A 16,427-nucleotide genomic window follows, 5' to 3' on the forward strand; every position below is an offset into this window, starting at 1 on the left:
GGGAGAGGGGAGATGTCTTTGACCTTGACCCTTGGTCGTGGCCGGAACGCAGACCCGGTCCGGCCGCTGAAGCCTCGCTGACCAGTGGGATGACCAGAGCGATGGACTGACTGTGTCTTGAAGGCGCGCGTCGAGGTCTCTCTCCGGACACTGGACTGCAGCGCCGCCTTTTATAGACACCGCCATGTCCCGCCCCCCCTCGATGACCATTGGACCTCGCTCCGGCCACGGCGTTGGGCAAGGGGGGGGGGGGGCAGCCCTTCCGATTGGCGGAGACCGCTGTCCATCTGCGCGAAATCCCGCCAAACTTCAGCGCGGGAAGGAAAGTTGGTGTGAAGCGATGTCCGCTCGCTCCGGCCACGACCCCGCCTCACCCCCCCCCCCCCCCCCACTGGCGCCAAGCCGGACACTGGGGGAATGAGCCACACTGAGAGAAAATGTTAGCACTCATTTAATCATCCAAAACCCAATTTGGCTGTGGCTTTTGTACAAATTAAATATTTAAATAACTTTGATACAGGATGATATTTTAATCTTCTGTTTCTATGTTCTTTAAATGTTGCTTTCAACATTTGTCAGTGTTACAGGAAAGACCATTTACTTTGGTAAAACATGTACTACAATGAAATGCCGGAATTGTAACCCAACAAGCGAAGTACATCTCACATAAAGACATTATCATACACAGTAGATCAGTAGATAGATCCCATACAAGTGGTACGCAAGGAGATATTCTTCACATCATGTTGCAGATTCCTGTTTTGGTAGCATCTCTTCACTAGTCTGCAGCAAATACGTACACGAGACAGGATAGAATGATGGGCCGATTGGAGCCCAGAAGGTCGGCTGTTTGTTTCAATGAGTCTACTGCCTCTCAGCAGAAAGGTTTGCATAGTTCTAATGTGTAGGAAGGAACTGAAGATGGTCACAAAATGCTGGAGTAACTCTACGGGACAGGCAGCATCTCTGGAGAGAAGGAATGGGTGACATTTCAGGTTGAGACCCTTCTTCTCGACCCACTGCCTGTCCCGTAGAGTTACTCCAGCATTGTGTGCCTATCTTCATGCATAGTTCTAATTTCTCATCTTACTCTCCTTAACTAAAACTATTTGTGGAGGAAACTTGTGAAAGCTATTCCAAGCAAGTGAGCTAGGTCCTGAAACAAGCTGCCATAATGTGCTACATATATCAATACCATCACAGTGCTAAAGTCAACATTGTGCAAACATGGCATTGCCTCACAACTCATTGGGAGTTTGCAGTAGTAAAATAATTTGCCAAATTATTATAATTGGCCCAAATAAGGTTCATTTTACCATCGTTTGTCCTTCCTCATGACGTCTATTGGTTCAGTCTTATCTTATCTATTGCTCCGGGTGTCAGGGGTTACGGGGAGAAGGCAGGAGAATGGGGTTGAGAGGGAAAGATCGATCAGCCATGATTAAATGGCAGAGTAGACTTGATGGGCCGAATGGCCTGATTCTGTTTCTAGAACAAGAAAACTATTCTCCATACTCCTATCACCACTACCAATAACGCTGCAACTGACGGTAAAGATCAGAGAACAGGAATGGACACAGAGGTGGCTCCAGACCATTATTAACGTGCTCAATGGTTAAACAGTAGGTATTTACAACAATGCATTCATGATTTAATTCTGCACAATAAATTAAAGTATTCTGACCTATACAATGCACATTCTGAGGATCCTTGTCGCATATGGAGATAACATGAGAGGAAGCTTTGTTAACAGAGCCCGCCGTTCCTTAGCATCTTCCATTGCTGCTCTCCTATATGATGAAGTGTGTAGGAAACAACTGCAGATGCTGGTTTACACTGATAGACACAGAATGCTGGAGAAGAACTCTGACGAAGGGTCTCGACCCGAAACAACATCCATTCTTTGTCTCCAGAGATGCGGTTTGTCACACGGAGTTACTCCAGATTTTTGTGTCTATCTTCAGTGTTGAAGTGTCGGCACCAGTCTCCGCTTGTGATCGATCCACTGCCGTCCATGCTGCTGAGGGCCTCCCACAAAGGAAGGTGGCATCCCCGCCTTGCTCAGAACCTGGCCACCTCTCTCAGGCTGCAGCCGTTCCAATGGGTCAGCTGGAGACAGTGAATTCCTGTGTTAAAGCTGCCACACAGGAGGCTAGCAGCATCACTAGAGACCAACGATGTCAGAGTGCCTGCCCCATCCAGGCAGAGCGAGCCAACACACACTACAGTGAAGACACAAAACACTCAGTCAATGTACCCGACTACCATCCTCTCACCCCCTTTACTAACATCAGGGTGAGATTTAGCTCTTGTGGCTAACGATATCAAAGGATTATGGGGAGAAAGCAGGAACGGGGCACTGATTTTGAATGATCAGCCATGATCATATTAAATGGCGGTGCTGGCTCGAATGGCCAAATGGCCTCCTCCTGAACCTATTCTCTATGTTTCTATGTTGGAATCAATGTAATCTTCATTGCATGCTTTTAAAAAAAAAACTTTCCTCTCTTACAAAATGAATGAAGTGTTCGGGCTTCCCACACTCTCTGGGTGATTGCTAATCAAGCCTGTGTCCCTGGGGAAAGCAACTATGAGTAGTAATAATGAGTAAAACACATTTCCAGACCACCCTTTCTGTCCTGTGATTCCTCCATTGCCACGGTGAGGCCACATGCAAACTGGAGGAAGAGATATGGGTCAAACAAGGGCAGGTGGGACTAGCATAGATGGAGAGTCTGGGTCAGCATGGGTACGTTGGGCCGATGGGTCAGTTTCCACGCTGTATGACTCATCTCTGACCAAAATATGCTGAGAGCAGACTAGTGTAAATTAAACTCTTGCCCAGGAGCGCCCGGCATATAAATCTGACACTGGGCACTGGTAAAGGAGGTGAAACTCTCAGTTATAGAGTTGGTGACCAGGATCTCCTTCATTGATCCACTGTTATCAGGCTGCATCTTTGGAAACACATATGAAGATACATGCACAGGCAGCGTCTGGGAATGTTAACATATCCAGGCTCAGTTATAAAGGCAAGCAGCTTGTATTTAAAGTGAACATCTTCTAGGATTCCAGGTATCCCAAAGCTAATTAAATGTCCCAGATAAATGGAAAAACAGAGACAATGCCTCTGATGACTAGCGACTAGTCTTTTGAATGTTTTAACAGTGCCACCTTTTGGTTAAGACAATAAGCTGATACGCCAACTGCTCTCTAGGTTGGAGAATTTAAAATAAAGTAATGCATTGTTTCAAAGAAGAACAGGGTAGTATTCTGGTCAATATTAATCATCAATTGATATCACTAAAATAGACAAGTCTAGGAATTCAGTCAGGCAGAGTTGCTTCAATTAATTCTCCATTTTTCCAGGGTGAGGTATGATTACGTTTGTTTTTGGGCTGAATATCAACATTTTGGAAATTCAACCGGGCACTTTCTTCAACAAATTATGTCAGTGCGATTTTTAACATTTACATTTCTACTTTTTACATTCAGATTCAGATTCAGATTCAGATTCAATTTTAATTGTCATTGTCAGTGTACAGTACAGAGACAACGAAATGCATTCCACTCCACTTTCATTCCTTTTCCCTCCTTATTTGACACCCTTTTCATCTCTGTGTCTCCTTTTTGTCTGCTCTTCACATCTAATCTTTGTACACCCATCTGCAAATCAAACCTGTCTCACCCGTGTCCACCTGCCACTTGCCAGGTTAGATACAAAATGCAGGAGTAACTCAGCGGGACAGACAGCGTCTGGAGAGAAGGAATGGGTGACGTTTCGGTTCGAGACCCTTTGTGTTCACCTTGGGTTTAAACCAGTATCTGCAGTTCCCTCCTATCACTTGAGAGGCTTTGCCCCCCCCCATCAGTTTCTGAGCTTTCTACCCCCCTCTATTACAATCAGTCTGAAGAACTGAAATGTCACCTGTCCATATCGTCCAGAGATGCAGACTGACCCACTGAGTTACTCAAGAACTGTGTGATTCACATTCTATCAATATCAGAACAAGCCAGATATGCTCTTAGTCCTCAATCTATGATATTAGCTCAGTTCTTCTCTCTCATAGGGTCATAAATAATAGCAGATTTATGCCATTCGGCCCATCAAGGCTGATCCGCCATTCAATCATGGCCGATCTATCTCTCCCTCCTAACCCCATTCTCCTGCCTTCTCCCCATAACCCCTGACACCCGCACTGATCAAGAATCCATCTATCTCGGTGTTAAAAATATCCATTGTCTTGGCCTCCACAGCCTTCTGTGACAAAGAATTCCACAGATTCACCAGCTCTGATTGAAGAAATTCCTCCTCATCTCCTTCCAAAAGGAACATCGTTTAATACTGAGGCTTTAACCTCGTCTTAGATTCTCCCACTAGTGTAAACATCCTCTCCACATCCACTCAATCCAAGCCTTTCATTATTCAGTATGTTTCAAGGAGGTCCCCCCTCATCCTCTCCATTTGCCCTGCTGGCCATTTCCCATGGCCCTGCTCTGAGTAACGCATAACACACAGACATGTAATCACAACTAATTGTCTCCATTAACCCCTACACGAAAATGTCCTTTGTCCTATCCATCCCTCCACTCTTTTCCAATTTAGTTTAGTTTAGTTTAGAGATACAGCGTGGCAACAGGCCCTTCGGCCCACCAAGTCCTATCAATTCCTTTATCATTTGAGTGGTCATCTCTCAAACTTTAGTGAAGAATCCCAGATTGCATGGACTCCAGATTTTAGGTTGCCGTGCAGCCGAGGGAGAAGAGGTAGACTAAAACTAGATTCAAATAACTCCAAGTGTAGCATTCAGCACAAGGACAATACCTGCAGTGTCGCGATTCCAGATCCTCACAGTACAGTCATGTGCAGAGGTTGCAACCAAAGGGAATGAAGAAGTCCCACTTGGGAGAAAGATGCAGGCTGCAGTACTCTGAAGATGTCCCTTATATTCGCACACCTTAAGTTTTGCCTGCCTTAAATCCCATAGCTGTAAGAGAGAGGGAAGCTGAGTGATTAGTGATCATAATAGTAATCAACTGGACTCGATGTTGTCGCTGATACTAGTGAGTCTTGTACTGTAGTGACGTTGGATATTATCTAGCAGCTTAATCATCTTTTTTTTAATCCAAAACACTTCCTGCACTATCAGGTAATTGATAACTTGGTTACAATCTGTTTTGTAGGTAAAATGAAGAGTTTCTGGCAGGGAGGGTGGGGACAGAAGGTCCTCCCTACCACCTCCTCCCTCTCCCTCCCGCCCGGGCGTGATCTTATAGAATTGCTGAATAAGGATGAGAGGTAAATGGCCTACTCTTACTTTGATTTATTTTACTCATATTATAAAATATTATTACAGAATTTGAGAATGAAATCAAACTGGGGTGGAGATAGGGGTGATTATGAAAGGAAGAAAGCACCAAAACACAACACTAATAAACTTGTTATTGGCAAATGTAATGGATTACAGTACAGATAATTATGATGGGGTGCATTTTTGGTGGAAAAAGGAGAGAGGTGACATATTGATTGGATTATATTTACAAATGTGGCAGAGGTGCAGAGAGAGCCGAGATTAAATCACTAAAGTAATGAAATGTTGAAATGAGGAACTGCAGATGCCGGTTTACAAAAAAGACAAAGTGCTGGAGTAACTCAGTGGGTCAGGCAGCATCTCTGGAGATCATCTCTGGAGGCAGTGTTTCGGGTTTTCAGTGATTGCAGGGGGAGGGGGGGGGGGGGAAGAAAGCGGGAGGTGGGGAGGTGGGGGCAGGACAAAGTCTAAATGGGCGGCACAGCGGTAGAGTTGCTGCTTTACAGCGCCAGAGACCCAGGTTCGATTCTGACTACGGGTGCTGCCTGTAAGGAGTTTGTACGTTCTCCCCGTGACCGCGTGGGTTTCTCCCAGATTTTCGGTTGCCTCCCACACTCGAAAGACGAACAGGTTAGTAGGTTAATTGGCTTGGTGTATGTGTTAATTGTCCCTAGTGTGTGGAGGCTAGTGTAAATGTGCGGGGATCTCTGGTCGGTACGGACTCGGTGGGCCGAAGGGTCTGTTTCTGTGCTTTATCTCTAAAACTAAAAAAAATTAAAAACTTAAAGTGATAGATACATTTTTTTATCTGGGCTAAAATGGTGATGACATACTGTGGCCTCACATCCCTCGCCTCCAAAACCGTTGCTACAGGTGATGCAATATCGCCCATCAGGACTGGTGTCACAGTGTGTCTGTATGTACTGCTTCATGGGGAAGGTATGGGTCACCTGGAGCTCACGAACATCCCAGATCCTGCAAGCAGAACACAAATAACAGGAGTACAGATAATTGTAATTGTATAATTGATAATTAATAATTGTAGTTTAACAAATATATATTTTTTAGATCCTAATTCCCTATTCTGTATATCAACATCAAACTGTGCTCTCAGCAACAGAAATGAACAGGAAACTCAGTTTCCTAAATACTTCTAGTTTGTGGCATTATTTGCATATTTTTTCAAAAATGGTTGCATAATAACATTTTTGAAATATTAAGCAAATGTATTGACAAAGGACAATGATGCATTTCACTGATTAAATCAAAAATACAAAGTTATTTATATATCTGAAACGGGAACGATACCCCAAAATAGCTGCGAAACAGAACCAACAGTAGTCGAGGCCAAACTAACGTGACTATTAAAATTATAAGAACATAGCACACAAACTAAACCTGAGGCTGATTCTTGCTGACAAATGCTAGCAGCTCCACAGCAAACCGACAACATTTAATCTGTAAATGCTGATAAATTCAGGACATTGACATATGTGTATTCAAAGACAGAAGATGCAAATGTACTGAAAGATATCAGCCGGTGAACCAGTCTCTTCTCTGTGCGGTGGACCATAGACATGTTGTGCTGGGTGAGCTGCTATGCTCAACCAAACAGGATCTATGTAACTGCTATCATGCCCAAACTGCTTAGCGGAGAGATGCTGACTGATTCCAAAGATAGACACACAAAGCTGGAGTAACTCAGCGGGTCAGGCAGCATTTCTGGAGAAAAGGGATAGGTGACGTTTCGGGTCGAGACCCTTCTTCAGACTGAGAGACAGGGGAAAGGGAAACGAGAGATATAGACGGTGATGTAGAGAGATATGGAACAAATGAGTGAAAGATATGCAAATAAGTAACAATGATAAAGGAAACAGGCCAATGTTAGCTGTGGTCTAGGTGAGAACAGGTTACAGACAATGAGACTCAACAAGACAACTGAAGCCAGTACCGCTGGGGTGTAAGCTGCCCAAGCGAAATATGAGGTGCTGTTCCTCCAATTTGCGCTGGGCCTCACTCTGACAATGGAGGAGGCCTAGGTCAGAAAAGTCTGTGTGGGAATGGGAAGGGGAATTAAAGTGTTTGCCAACCAGGAGATCACATAGGTCCAGGCGGAGTGAGCGCAGGTGTTCAGTGAATCTGGAGTGTGGGAGGGAACTGATAGAAGATTTCAGAGAAAGCCCACGTGGTCACGGGGAGAATGTACAAACTTCGTACAGACGGCACCCGTAATTAGGATTGAACCCGGGTCTCTGTCACTGAAAGCGCTGTAAGGCAGCAACACTACAGCTGCACCATCGTGCCCACTTGATTAATGATTCTTACTGAATATTGGTTCCTACTGGTTGAAGTGGACCATGGTTTACCTACCTGATCATCTTATCCTCTGAAGTCTGAATGACCAGTGATTCTGTGGGGATCCAGCAGATATGTGTCACCTATAAAAGCCACATCAATTAATCAATGCTGCCACATAATCAAACAGTAATAGGTCAATTTGTGACTGTGGCAGTCGTACACATGGTGACTGATTGGCATCAAAGATTATGGGGAGAAGGCAGGAGAATGGGGTTGAGATGGAAAGATGGATCAGCCATGATTGAATGGCAGAGTAGATTTGATGGGGCCGAATGGCCTAATTCTGCTCCGATTACACATGAATCTTCTTGCATTGCTCTTTTTGGGCCATTGGGGGAGAATTTAGACCATGTTGTCTGGAGATGTTCATCATTGGTAAGTCTAGGTCTTACCTTTGAGAAGCTGTTCTGGGATCTTTACCAGGTGACAATTATACTTGTCCTCATGGTTCCTCTCCCATAAATAAATCATTGCTGATCCCAACCCCTGGTTTCACCTACATATCAGCTGGTGACTTTCTTTGTGCATTGCTCCCAAGCTAAACAGAAGCTTGTGTTGGGAAGGCACATCACTTGTCGCTAGCTCCCTGCAACTACCTAGCTCACCCTTACTGGTGCACTGCAACTTCAAGCCCTTTGCATGTTAATAAAGTTGTGTAGAGCAAAGAAAAATAATAATTGTCATAACAAAGTCGGAAACATAAAAATAAAATGTTGCACCTTTCATAACCTCAGGATTTCTGTTGTTCAGCAGGGAGTTCCAACATTTTGACCCCATCAATGATTAAGGACCAACATTACTTTTCCAAATCAGGATGTCACACAACTTTGAGGGGGAGCTGCAGGTAGTCAATAGAGGTTGCAGGTTCGACAGGTGTGGTGGTAGTACCTGGGCAAATCACTGCAGTGCATCTTAGAGATGGTGCATAGCACAGCCACTGTGCACTGATGGTGGAGAGGGTGAATACTAGTGCCTCCTGTTGATGGGCTGCTTTGTCCTGAATGTTGCGGTGTCTTTTGCAAGTGAAGACTATTAATGCTTCTGACGTGTAGTGTAGATGGAGGAAAGGCCTAGCAGTGGCAGACATTTAGGGAGAACACAGCTGCTCTCAGGTGCCATGTGACAGAGTCATAGAGTGATACAGCGTGAAAACAGGCCCTTCGGCCCAACTTGCCCACACCGACCAACTACACTAGTCCTACCTGCCTGCATTTGCCCCTTATCCCTCCAAACCTGTCCTATCCATGTACCTGTGTAATTGTTTCTTAAACACTGCAATAGTCCCTGTCTCAACTACCTTATCTGGCAGTTTGTTCCATACACCCACCACCCTTTGTGTAGAAAACGTTACCCCTCAGATTCTTATTAAATCTTTCCCCCTTCACCTTAAACCATGTCATCTGGTTCTTGAATAAACCCATGTCCTCTAATCTGTACACCTTCCACATTTATTAGACAGGTTATCGGAAACATGAGACAGCTTGTATGTTCTCAACATTGCAATCATATACACTGGGGAAAAAAACCCCATCAATAGTTGTTCATCAGTCGTACCAGATTCCTGGAAATTGAAGATTTTTGTAGACAGATTCCAGTTTGTACATCCCAGATACGCAAGGAGTTATCCCGGGAGCCCGTACACAATTGGAAGTCACCTGGAAAAGGAAATAAAACAAAACTGTGACACACAAAAAAAATAATTCTGCAGCATAAATCAAGTATTGCCACAAAGAAAGTTCGATGCCTTTTCAGTTATGGCCACAGAACAGAGTCAGTAAGAGATAAAACATCTGTTAACAACATTATTTATTAATAATAGTAATTATATATACATGAGATAGCTCACAGAAATAAATGGTATCCTTCTCTTCCTGCCTCCTTCAATGCATGTTGTCCATTCTGCAACTTGATCCAAAACATCACCAATTTATTTTCTCCAGAGATGCTGTCCGACCCACTGAGTTACTCCAGCTTTTTGTGTCTATCTTCGGTTTAAACCAGAATGTGCAATTCCTTCCTACACAGTTTGCAGTGCTCCAGATGTGGTCACACGAAGGCAAAACCTCCTAGTTTTGCATTCTATCCCAGTTCGATTCCTTTGTGACCCTTTCTCTCTTTATACGAAATGCATGATTTCACTCTGCCCTAGTTCAATATATTATAGCAACTACCCTCACGACAGAATATAAATTCTAAGGTGTTACAGAGAGTGATAGCTTCCAGTATCCAAACCTGGGCTCACAGCTAGGCCTGTCACTCCCAGTTCATGGCCAGTAAACTCCTGCAATGGTCCATCTTTACCCTTCACGTCCCACATCAGGGCAGTTTTATCACGTGAAGCACTGAAGATTCTATTTGATTGAAAGATGCACGTTACCTGAAATGAAACAATTTAAAATATCCACATGTAGGTCATCATTTCAATGCAGGAATGGGTTTCAAACTACCACCCATTCACTAACCACTCTTCCCCTTAATCCCCCAGTGAATAGCTGGAAATAGCCCCAGACACCTTAGAGAATATCACACTATGTGGCTGTTTCACACACACCGTATACAGGTGCAAATGCAAAGACAAGCCACATGCATTAGTTTGGACCTGACCACATTCTCACCTATCATCTTCATCTCTGCAACTCCACACCACTGTAATACAATTCCCTCAGGCCAGGTGCTCAAATCTTAACGTTGATATCTATGTTTGTCTGTACGGAGTTTGTAGTGTGTGTAGTGTTAATGTATAAGGATCACTGGTCGGTACAGGCTCAGTGGGCCGGCGGGCCTGTTTCCACGTTGTATCTCTAAACTAAACTGACTATGCGAAAGTGAAGAACACTGTTTTATAAGTTAATTCTATTTATAAGTTTAGATTGAGAATCATTTCACCGCTGACAGGAGCTCAGACCAGGAGATCAGAGGCAATTAAAAAAACTTAGTCACAATTATCCGCTACAGGATGACACTGGGAATTTTTTTCAGTTCATGGTGCAAAATAGTAAATGGAAATGAAAATAGGGAAAAAAATGTTTAGAAGTTGGCAAAATGTACGATGATCGCTGGTCGGCGTGGACTCAGTGGACCAAAGTGCCGTGTATCTCTAAACTAAACTGCTATTTCACCCCCTCCTCTCACTCAGCAGCAGGTGAAGATGGGTCCCATCTATTCATGTTCTGATGCTGCCTGATCTGCTGATTTGGTGTCTTTCCTTGGTGAACCAGCATTTGCAGTTCCTTGGTTCTACATCATTTTGAGAACCATACATCAGAACAAAATACATAATGAAACCTCTGCACCAATCTATTACCAATGTGCAAGTTAAATCCTGGACATTAAAACCTAGCCTGAGATAATAGTTTGTGGCCGACCTTCAGTTCTCTGCTAGTGCATCAAGATTAGTTAGAACACTGCCAATACATTATTCTTACCTTGGTGACATCACGTTCATGCCCCAGGAATTTCTGCTGTACACCACCAGACTTCCAGTTATATATGACCACTGTCTATAAAACAGAAAGGTGAGAACATCTCCAGTGACTCCACCATGGAACTAAGTTAGTACTTAAATATCTGCAAATACTTGCACATGTACAATGCAGCTGCCATAACAGTGATGCTGTTGGAAATCACATGTAAAACATTAAATAAGCTGGAAGATAGACACAAAAACCCTAACGCAGTGGGACAGAGAAGAAATGGGTGACATTTTATATACATTTTATAAGATCACCCCTTAAGCTTCCTGCACTCCAAGATATAAAGTCATAGCCTGCTCATCCTCTCGCTGGAGCTCAGGCCCTCGATTCCCGGCAACGTCCTCATAGATCCTCTGTTCTCTTTCGAGCATAATGACATATTTCCCACAGTCTGATGTGATACCACAAATCTATCATAACATTGGTGCACAATGGTGTAAAATGGTGATGCTAAAACTCTTTCTCTCCAATTCTTCCCTCTCGGAAGATAAAAGTCTCACCTTGTCCTTTCCACCAGACACGCATTGTTCAGATGTGAGGGAGGTTATCGATGTAACGGCATCGTTATGTGCCGGGCTGTATTGCTGCACACTTTGTGTGGAGGAACTGTGGCCTGCATGCCCATCAATCCTAGAAAAAAATACAATTCTAGTAGAAAGCAAACGGCTTGTAAATGCAGAGTGATGACAGATTTGTTCATTGCTGTTTAAACTCAGTGGTCTCTGAACTCTCACTGTACCTGTATCGTGATATGTTGCGTTTCTGCTTACTTTGCAGTTTCCCCATGGCAACAAAGCATCAACTGGAATCATCTAATAGTCAGGTGGATGGCTTACTTGTAGACATGGCATCAGCTGTAGTTAACCGCACTATTCATAGATACATGGTGATGCTCAGACCCTATGAGAAGAGATAATCATATCGAGTTAAAAAATCACATTAAAGAACCAATTAAGTGAAAGTTTTAAAGTTGTAATTTCATAAGGGATTGGAGCAGAATTTGGCATAACTAGGTGCCAGAGATATTTCAAAGGGAAGGAACATTTAATTGAACTATCCCATAACTCATACACAGTTCAACCTGGACAATCCTGTATCAGAACATTCAGAAACCCCAATAGTTGGGTATTTTTGTTCACCAGGTTATGTGTTCCCTTCGTACTCACCAGGGCACCGCTCCCATGTTCATGTGATAGGAGCAGAATTAGACCATTCAGCCCATCGAGTCTATACCACCATTCAATTATCGCTGATCTATCTTCCCCTCTTATCCCCATAACCCCTGACACCCGTGTTAATCAAGAATCTATCTATCTCTGCCTTAAAAATATCCACTGACTGGGCCTTCACAACATTCTGTGAAGACACAATGAACTCATCACCCTCTGACATTTAGGGCCTGGCTTTCCACACGCCCATCCACCTACTGGAGCTAGTGTTCCTGCACTCGCATTCAACATACTGGGAGACCACTTCCCTGACTTGCATCAAACTGAGCAGGGTCCAACTACCCATGCTCCCTTTAAACTTACCTATTTACAAGGAAATGTATTACAACATAATGTATTATTTACAAAACAAAGGTTATAATGGGTGAATGTAATAATAGAAATAAGATCCATTAGTGTGGAGAATCTGCCAGCCCGGCACTGCCAAAATCCTAATCCTGTGGATTATTGGATTAGGTCACAACATGGTGGAGTACCTATCACCTATCCATGTTCTCCAGAGATGCTGCCTGACCTACTGAGTTACTCCAGTACGTTGTGTCCCTTTGTGTATTAACCAGCATCTGCAGTTCTTTGTTTCTACTATTGGACTAGGTATTGAGAATTGGTAACATATTGCAGAATCAAGACTGTGTGGAGTGCTGTTAAGTTAGTTGAGCCTTATTTATTTTAATTAACCCAGAAACATAAAACTCAGCCACATATGGGTGCAAATTTGATGTAATGTGCCAATATCCTGATAATGCTTCTTGCATAGGGAGTGAAACTGGCTGATGAACTCTCTTGTGCAAAAAACACAAAGTCCATGAGTGACTCCAGAATATATAAACTCTATAAATATAAAGTGGACAAAAATACTGGACAGAACAAGCTGCCAGAGGAGCTAATTGAGGCAGGGACTATCCCAACATTTAAGAAACAGACTTGTACATGGCTAGACATAAAATGCTGGAGAAACTCAGCGGGTGAGGCAGCATCTATGGGTAGACCTTGTTATATTTTCAGGACCACAAGAGGGAGATTGTACAGAAATTTCATAATCCAGTTGAAGTAAGGAAAGCATGGCAATTTTAACATTATATTTTCCATGAACTGTATTTGGAGACTAGTGCAAGTTTATTAGGCTGAAGATGTAATTGAATGTGGACTCAGATGCTGGGTTTTGCTGTCAGACTGGTGAACCGTGGGAGAATGTCTACAAAAGCAAGTCTTCTGCTTTCTAAGAAATGTGTGTCATTGCAAGCAAAAATTGACATGGACCAACATCATTCAGTGCGTTGTGTTGGGACTGCTCACTGGCTAAATGATGATGGACAATCTCAAAGACATACCTGATCTGAGATCTGTGGCCACTTGGTCAAACACATGACACCACTGAGGTCTCATCTTGTTTAGCAATGGTCAAGGCCATTTACTCTGTTCATGGTGAACATTGGCTGTGTCCTGTTTATGTATTTATTTCCTCTCGAATAATTGCTTCATTACAATCCCTGTTACCTCTCCAGTCTCCACTCTATTTTTCCACATGCATTTACCTGTCCCCTCTCTCTCTGCATTTACCTGCCCCCCTCTCTCTCTGCATTTACCTGCCCCCCCCCACTCTCTACATTCACCTGTCCCCCCTCTCTCTGCATTCTCCTGTCCCCCCCTCTCTCTGCATTCACCTGTCCCTCTCTCTCTCTACATTTACCTGTCCCCCCCCTCTCTCTGCATTCACCTGTCCCCCCCCCTCTCTCTACATTCACCTGTCCCCCCTCTCTCTCTACATTCCCCTGTCCCCCCCTCTCTCTACATTCACCTGTCCCCCCTCTCTCTCTCTACATTCACCTGCCCCCCCCCCTCTCTCTCTACATTCACCTGTCCCCCCCCCCCTCTCTACATTCACCTGTCCCCCCTCTCTCTCTACATTCACCTGTCCCCCCCTCTCTCTACACATTCACCTGTCCCCCCTCTCTCTCTACATTCACCTGTCCCCCCCTCTCTCTCTACATTCACCTGTCCCCCCCCTCTCTCTGCATTCACCTGTCCCCCCCTCTCTCTACATTCACCTGTCCCCCCTCTCTCTCTACATTCACCTGTCCCCCCCTCTCTCTACATTCACCTGTCCCCCCCTCTCTCTCTACATTCACCTGCCCCCCCCCTCTCTCTCTACATTCACCTGTCCCCCCCCTCTCTCTCTACATTCACCTGTCCCCCCTCTCTCTCTACATTCACCTGTCCCCCCTCTCTCTCTACATTCACCTGTCCCCCCCTCTCTCTACATTCACCTGTCCCCCCTCTCTCTCTGCATTCACCTGTCCCCCCCCTCTCTCTACATTCACCTGTCCCCCCCCCTCTCTCTACATTCACTGTCCCCCCTCTCTCTCTGCATTCACCTGTCCCCCCTCTCTCTCTACATTCACCTGTCCCCCCCTCTCTCTACATTCACCTGTCCCCCCCCTCTCTACATTCACCTGTCCCCCCCTCTCTACATTCACCTGTCCCCCTCTCTCTACATTCACCTGTCCCCCCCCCTCTCTACATTCACCTGTCCCCCCCTCTCTACATTCACCTGTCCCCCCCTCTCTCTACATTTACCTGTCCCCCCTCTCTCTCTACATTCACCTGTCCCCCCCTCTCTCTACATTCACCTGTCCCCTCTCTCTCTACATTCACCTGTCCCCCCCCCCTCTCTCTCTACATTTACCTGTCCCCCTCTCTCTACATTCACCTGTCCCCCCCCCCTCTCTACATTCACCTGTCCCCCCCCTCTCTACATTCACCGTCCCCCCCCTCTCTCTACATTTACCTGTCCCCCCTCTCTCTCTACATTCACCTGTCCCCCCTCTCTCTACATTCACCTGTCCCCCCCTCTCTCTACATTCACCTGTCCCCTCTCTCTCTACATTCACCTGTCCCCCCCCCCCTCTCTCTCTACATTTACCTGTCCCCCTCTCTCTCTGCATTCACCTGTCCCCCCCCCCTCTCTACATTCACCTGTCCCCCCCTCTCTCTACATTCACCTGTCCCCCCTCTCTCTACATTCACCTGTCCCCCCCTCTCTCTCTACATTCACCTGTCCCCCCCTCTCTCTACATTCACCTGTCCCCCCTCTCTCTACATTCACCTGTCCCCCCCTCTCTCTACATTCACCTGTCCCCCCCTCTCTCTACATTCACCTGTCCCCCTCTCTCTCTACATTCACCTGTCCCCCCCCTCTCTACATTCACCTGTCCCCCTCTCTCTACATTCACCTGTCCCCCCTCTCTCTACATTCACCTGTCCCCCCTCTCTCTACATTCACCTGTCCCCCTCTCTCTACATTCACCTGTCCCCCCCTCTCTCTACATTCACCTGTCCCCCCTCTCTCTACATTCACCTGTCCCCCCCTCTCTCTACATTCACCTGTCCCCCCTCTCTCTACATTCACCTGTCCCCCCTCTCTCTACATTCACCTGTCCCCCCTCTCTCTACATTCACCTGTCCCCCCCCCCCTCTCTACATTCACCTGTCCCCCCCCCCTCTCTCTACATTTACCTGTCCCCCCCTCTCTCTACATTCACCTGTCCCCCCTCTCTCTACATTCACCTGTCCCCCCCCTCTCTACATTCACCTGTCCCCCCCCCTCTCTCTACATTCACCTGTCCCCCCCCCTCTCTCTACACATTTACCTGTCCCCCCTCTCTCTACATTCACCTGTCCCCCCTCTCTCTACATTCACCTGTCCCCCCCTCTCTCTACATTCACCTGTCCCCCCCCTCTCTCTACATTTACCTGTGCTCCCTCTGGCTCGCACCTGGCAACGCCGCTCCGGTAACCAAGGGGGTCCCTCCCTCTAACCTGTCCCACCCCGCTACTTCCGGTGCGTCAGTCTATCTCCTCCCCACCGCGCCCAGGTAGTTGCTGGGAACCAGGAGCTGAGACAAAGATGCACAGCCAACTCAAATACTTCCAATATTATATATTAAATTAATGAGAGAACAAAAACACAAGTAGTTTAGACAGTAATCAGCACTGACTTTCTGGATATTAATCCCGAATGATTTAAAATAGATAATTGGGATTTTCCTAACATT

General features: G+C 45.4%; 1 protein-coding gene across 4 annotated transcripts; it reads right to left on the bottom strand.

The window, feature by feature from the left end:
• Positions 1-440: 440 nt before the first annotated feature.
• Positions 441-16,195, bottom strand: LOC129712159 (WD repeat-containing protein 31-like). 4 transcript variants are annotated; one of them, XR_008725996.1, is made up of 11 exons: positions 13,704-13,868; positions 11,883-12,043; positions 11,644-11,773; positions 11,096-11,170; positions 9,903-10,047; positions 9,225-9,325; positions 7,683-7,750; positions 6,146-6,287; positions 4,826-4,988; positions 1,123-2,222; positions 441-946 (listed from the first exon to the last, which is right to left on the bottom strand). XR_008725996.1 is itself a non-coding variant. In XM_055660394.1 (10 exons), the coding sequence occupies exons 2-10, from the start codon at positions 11,927-11,929 to the stop codon at positions 2,062-2,064; spliced, it is 1,032 nt and encodes a 343-aa protein (XP_055516369.1). In that variant the 5' UTR covers positions 11,930-12,043; positions 16,126-16,195; the 3' UTR covers positions 441-2,061. The 4 variants fall into 4 exon arrangements, 3 of the variants coding, with proteins under 3 accessions (XP_055516369.1, XP_055516370.1, XP_055516368.1); XM_055660394.1 differs by lacking the exon at positions 13,704-13,868 and adding an exon at positions 16,126-16,195 and having other exon boundaries at positions 441-2,222; XM_055660395.1 differs by having other exon boundaries at positions 441-2,109.
• Positions 16,196-16,427: the final 232 nt, after the last annotated feature.

Source organism: Leucoraja erinacea, chromosome 31 (assembly GCF_028641065.1).
Source record: "Leucoraja erinacea ecotype New England chromosome 31, Leri_hhj_1, whole genome shotgun sequence".
NCBI lineage: Eukaryota > Metazoa > Chordata > Chondrichthyes > Rajiformes > Rajidae > Leucoraja > Leucoraja erinaceus.